We start from the raw sequence: 6000 nt of genomic DNA on the forward strand, positions 1-6000 counted from the left end.
TTGCACCTTCTAGCGTTAAACCTCAACAGCTCCATTTGCTTCAACAGCTGAGACGTGGCTCTCCTGACTCGAATTTGTTTTACATGAAATATGAACTTACTGATTGATGTATGGATTCAATGTCGTTCCAGAGAGGACCTGGAGAACTTTGTGTCCAGCGGCACCCTGAATCACCTGAAAGTGTGTTTCTCCAGAGAGGACAGGAAGGATGAGGAGGAACCTCCCTCCGCAGCACAACCCAGATACGTCCAACACAATCTGTTGCTCTGCTGCCGACAAGTCACCGACATCCTGCTCAGACAGAACGGCTACATCTATGTCTGCGGGTAAGGCCGACACCGGTCTTATTTTAATCCTAATCCATCCTGAGTGTTTCTTGTCCTTTTCTAATCTATTTATCATTTTTCCCAGCATCCTTCTGCCAAGGCTGTCTTATGTTCTGGTTGTTTCAGTATTCAGAGTGTCATTTTTCAGGGTGTTCACACAACGGTGGTAGAGCATCTCTGCCTCTGCTTCTTCACTTGACTTTAAACTCTTTTCATGTGTGATGGTTTTTTTGGAGGGGGGTAATTAGTACTTGATCTTACTGCACTACAGACTCACATTGTGTATAAAGTTAATTTTCATTCGGAACTGCATCATTATTGTCATTACAAAGTGGACAAATTAATTTTACAAGAAAAATCACCTGAACATGTGGAGCCAGCACAGCAGCATAGGAAATCTAATTAACTGTAGCTTACCAGCATAATTTCTTACAAAGGTGAGGAATAATTTTATCGTTTGAAAATATTCTTCAATTTTGCTGGAAATGAAAGCAGTAGCCTAAATGACTCAATTTTGGTGTAGCACAAAGATAATGCTCTAATAAAAACAGGTACTGCAGATATTTATTAAATTAACCTGCAATACGTACAGACTTGCACATAACTTGTATTAATTTGCAATGATCGAACCTGTTGAAAAGCTGTGTGTTTGTCTGAGGTTCTTTGGTTACCTCATGTAAGTCCAGTGTGACCTGATGACATGAATATATGTTGCCCTCTTCTGATCTGGACATTTGTTGTTGGAAGGGAGTCCTAGAAGTCTGCCTTTTTGTCCTTATTACTATATGTTTGGATATATTTTGTTTTTTTAATTGAATGGGTGAGGTATGTTGCAGAATTAAATACTTTAAATAAAAAAGCTCACTGTGTAAAGAAAATATATTTTTTTTAGCTTTCTGAAATTAGCAGTATTGGGTTTTAAGTGTTTTAAAGAATTTTTCTCAAAAAGGTATTTGTTTACTTTCCTTTGCCAATATCAAACCAATGTTATACTGTATCAATGCTAGAAGAATTAGTGTAGCTGCTTGAATTTGATCCTATCCAGAGTTTCTGTTGGTGAAACCAGAGTATTTTTGCTCCAACATGAAGTAAACAGGATCAAGGAAGCAATTTTTATGTCCTGACTACACATCAGCTTAAAACCTGCTTCGCTTCTTCACTTGTTTCTCAGTGTACATTTAGCATCACATAAACAGATATGTTCTTTAATATACCCATGCTCTTCTCTCGCAGCACCCAGTACAGTCTATCCTTAAGTTTGAATATAAAATGTGAAAATTCTATGCAAGCAGTCCTTTTTAAACATGCTCAACTCACTAGCAGTATGGCAAAAATAAAATCATAAGCTAAACACCAAAAACAAGTGTTGGTAGTTGAGCTTAGTCAGGGACTCCAATACTGATCACACCTAAATGCCTTAATATTTAACACTTTATGTTACTAATAAACTCTGTAATGCTTAAAAGAACAGTCTATTAATAAGTGTAAATGCAACAAAAATTGTGGTCCCTGGTGTTCTGTGTGTTTTTTTTTTCCCCAAGTAAATCCTGCTTACCATGGAGGAGTGTTCACCAATTACCGGTGAAATGTCTGCCATGCTACACTGATTTTCCCAGGCACTTTCAGACTTTGTGGGTTGTTGTGTTCTTCCTTCCTCCTTCATTACACCCCAAAGGTGTAGGGATTCAAGCCAGGCCATACATCTTATGTTCCCCCTTTTCCTCTGTGCTTTGGAACATTTTCATTATCCCGGTAAAATAATATCACACCGTGTTGAACATGTCACGGTCATTTTAACTGTGTGACCTGTTTCACAGGTTTTCTGGTACGTCGTTAAACAAACAGCAAAACGGATAAGGCAGTATCAAGCAAAACAACTCAATGTCAGCTGTCGACGAGAACTACAATGTCTTTGCAAGAAATAGCAGCACCAAATGGTGTTTAATTGTGTAGCTGAAAGAGAAGGAAAGCAGACCTTCAACTTTTTGTTTATAGAAATATGACAGATATGGCATGCACTTATATTCAGCCCCTCTGAGTCGACACCTTTCACTGCTGCGTGCCTTTTTAAGTTACGTCTCTGCCGGTGTTGCACATCTCGAGACAGAACATGTTTCCTGTTCTTTGCTCAAGCTCAGCCAGATTTAATGGAGAAGAATCAGTTCTCACCTTCTCAGTACTCGATTTTATGCCACGAGCACTTATGATGCCACCATGTAATCTCTCCAAAATCTTTTTGCAAGTATGCAAAAAAATAAAATAAAAAAATCATTTGTGCTTGACAAATATTTAATTTCTTTTCGGTCTACTCTTGAACTTCAGTTCTGTGCCAATATCTGCAGAGTTCAATGTTTTGTTAAAGAGATATACTTATGTGTGGTGTGTGAAAACAAATCCGAGTTGTTAAGCTCATGTGCTGTGGTGCCTCGCTTACAAGGCAGATCTCACTTTTTAAAGATACAAACATGAGTCATATGATTACAGATGCCTTTGCTGCCGTTTCCTCCACTGTGATGCAGCAGTCTGCTCTGTTTATAGTTCATACATATCCTGCTGTCCTCCCTCCCTGCAGCATTACAACACTTGTTTGTCTCAGTCTGTACAAATTGTCCCTGTCAGAACAAAGAAAACATCAAACACTCGTGGGTATCAAACACGCCAAATCCTGTCAACGTTGTAAAGCAGCTGCTGTACATACCACATTATTTTTCCTGCTGTTTCTCACTCCCCAGCTTTCCCTCCTCACCTTTGAGTAAATTACCTTTGAAACATCAAAACCGTGTGAATTTTCGCAGTCATGGAACATCTTCGTCTTTCCGCTGAATCTCTGCGGCAGCAAACTCGAGGATTTAGCCAGGAGGTATTCTAGAAATGGCAGCAGTTGTGGAAAGTGTTGGTATGTCACAGTGTATACAGAGTCTTGCAAAAGTATTCATACCTTCGGCTATTCTAACCTAACAGAGTGTTTGACACATTGCAATTACGAAATTCAGTGAAATACGTTTAGATTTCATGTAATAAACCATCAAAACAAAGCAAATGATTGTGAATACGGAGGAAACTAATACATGACTTTTATAACCTTTGTAAAAATGGTACCAATTGCCTTAAAAAGTCAAACTAACCAGTACCGTCAACCTGTTACTAACAGAGATGTTCAGTGAAGGCCTCAAAGGCTTTTTAGGGAACAGCAGTGAACAAACAGCATCATGGGACTCCTTCCATTTCACCTACATGCGATATTTTGTGTGTGTATCACACACAAATCCTACAAACGTCACTGAAGTTTGTGGTTGCAACATGGGAAAAAGTGAAAATATCCAAGCGATATTAGTTCTGCTGCAAGGCACTTTAGGAGGAATGATATTTCCTCCTAAATATTTTAACACAGTACTATTTTTTTTTTTTTTTTAACATATGCATTTTTTTTCTCTCTTCCTAGGGATGCCAAGAACATGGCCAAAGATGTGAATGAGACCCTGATGGAGATGATTAAAATTGAGCTTCAAGTGGACCAACTGGAGGCCATGAAGACACTGGCAGGACTCAGAGAGCAGAAGCGCTACTTACAGGACATCTGGGCCTGACTGGAGATGATTAGATACAGGATTTTTGCTGCATTTGCTGGACAAAAAAAAAAAAAAAGTGCAAGATATATATTTAGCCTTCTCAGCTGTAACCTCTTGATCCATAAAATTGTCGCTGCAGACGCTTGAAGGTAGTTTACGCCAGCCAATGTCACCGAGATAGAGTGACCCGTGTGACCTGTGGATATCAGTTCAGTCCACCTTCCTTGCCTTTGCTGTTTAAACAGAGCTGACCTTGGTCAGCGCTGGAGATTAGCCCAGCGGTGTGAAAAGGCTTTTAGTGTAGACACGACGCCTCGGTTTGTCCTTTCTGATGAAAAGGCATTTATTACTGTCGGCCTTAATGGAGTGACTTTGATGAGACCTGAGCGCGGGATACTTTTCGCACCTTGACAGCACATTAATCTGTAGTTTTTTTTTTCTGTGTGTTTTTTTTTAAAACCGCGGTCATACACAAATAAAAATGAGTCATTCGAGGACGGGGAAATTGTTTTTCTTTCTTGAGTTTGTTCTTGTTGTCTGTTTCAACTAAACGTACCGCTGCTAAAACTCGGATCTGTCACTACTTTTGTATTTTTTTTTTCTGCTGACTAATTTAGAAGTCTATTCTTATTGATTTGATGTTTTTTTTTTTTTTTTTCACAAAATCCCCTGTGCTACAATTATTGGCATCCCTACAGTTTGTGTAAAACAAAAACAAATTTAATTGAAGGTTGTTTTTGTATTACTCATGTAGAAAATGCTATCTTGGAAATTTTAATTCATTTCTTCTTTTCCTGAATATGAAGCGCTCATGTGAAGGCAGGTTTATGACGGAGATGTTTAGTGAGCCAACCTTGTGAAATGTTCTCACAGAAGACCGAATGACCTCCTGTAGGTGAAGCCAGGGCTGTTCAAGGATTAACAGGAGGGGAGCTTGTAATTGGCATCAATGATTTTACTTGGAGTAAAAATAAATAAATAAAAAAAAAAAATAGAAAAGAGTTCTTCAACTGTGATTTTAATGTTAAAATGTGCTCAGATTAAAGGTTGACCTTTTTCTGAAATTTCACTGTCAGATTATGTGAATGCAATGAAAGATCAATTTATTTCACATAGAAGTGCTAATAAGCTTTTCTTTTTTGCATGTATCACACCACTTTTTTGTAAAAAAAAAAAAAAAAAGTTCGATTTAGTGTTTTTTAAATTTTTTTTATAAAGGTTGAGTGTATGTTATGCTTATAAATACTGCTCAAAAAAATAAAGGGAACACTTCAGTGTTCACTTAAATGTTAAAGTGTTCCCTTTATTTTTTTTGAGCAGTGTACTTTTACTTTCCGCAGAACTGTAAGAGGTTTAAAACTAGTAAAAGTTCATTCAAATTTGCTGAGTTTACGCATCTGTCTGTTTTTTTTAAAAAAAAAACCCTCTCCGCTGAAACGTCCAGTATTGGTTCGGTTCGTCCTGCTGATTGGTTCTGAGCGGACTGAACATAACCTTGTTAGCCACAAAGCAAGCATTATGTAAATGTGTTTCATTCTGATGTATTAAGCGGAACAAGGTGTCTCAGGGCTTTCATGAGCAGCGTCCGCTGAGGATGATTGACTTTGTAATTCTGCTGAACTTTTTACCAAAAATGTTTGGGGGGGAAAAAAAATGATGGCTAGCTTTTTTTTGGGGAGGGGGGGAGGGGAGGGAAAAAAAGCATAATATGTATTCTTCAAAGTGCCAAAACCCAGCAGAGTAATATATTTTTAATCATTTATCATTCCGGAGTGCTAAAAATCGAGAACAGAGCGTTGCAAGTCTGAGTGATAATGAGCCGGGACGACCAAAGCAATTAATCTAACAGACTTTGTTTGTGCCTGTCTGTCTGTCTGTCTGCCCCCACATACCCAGCAGACCTTCAGCATGGAGGAAATAAATGCCAACATTTATTGAAGGCAGACATTTCCCACCATCTCTCAAACTACGGGGTAAGCACATATTGTCCAAATACAATTTAATAAACAACTTTTTTTTTTTTTTTTTTTATTTTTTTAGCGCTTTACATCTATTGATCGACCTCCCTCTGTGGAAACGGGAACTTTTCTTGGTGTGCTCACGAG

The 6000-nt window shown here is 38.2% G+C and overlaps 1 protein-coding gene across 4 annotated transcripts in view; it reads left to right on the forward strand.

Annotated features, from left to right (window-relative positions):
* The window catches only part of mtrr (5-methyltetrahydrofolate-homocysteine methyltransferase reductase), a 34831-nt gene extending 29796 nt beyond the window's left edge, over positions 1-5035 (forward strand). For all 4 annotated transcript variants that reach the window (XM_008438625.3, XM_008438627.3, XM_008438626.3 and 1 more), the window contains exons 14-15: positions 132-326; positions 3769-5035. In XM_008438625.3, coding sequence (XP_008436847.2) covers positions 132-326; positions 3769-3913 — 340 coding nt within the window. In that variant the 3' untranslated portion in view covers positions 3914-5035. The remainder of the gene's footprint in view (positions 1-131; positions 327-3768) is intronic.
* The last annotated feature ends 965 nt before the right edge of the window (positions 5036-6000 follow it).

This window comes from Poecilia reticulata, chromosome 20, assembly GCF_904066995.2.
Source record: "Poecilia reticulata chromosome 20, P_reticulata-male-v2, whole genome shotgun sequence".
Taxonomy (NCBI): Eukaryota; Metazoa; Chordata; class Actinopteri; order Cyprinodontiformes; family Poeciliidae; genus Poecilia; species Poecilia reticulata.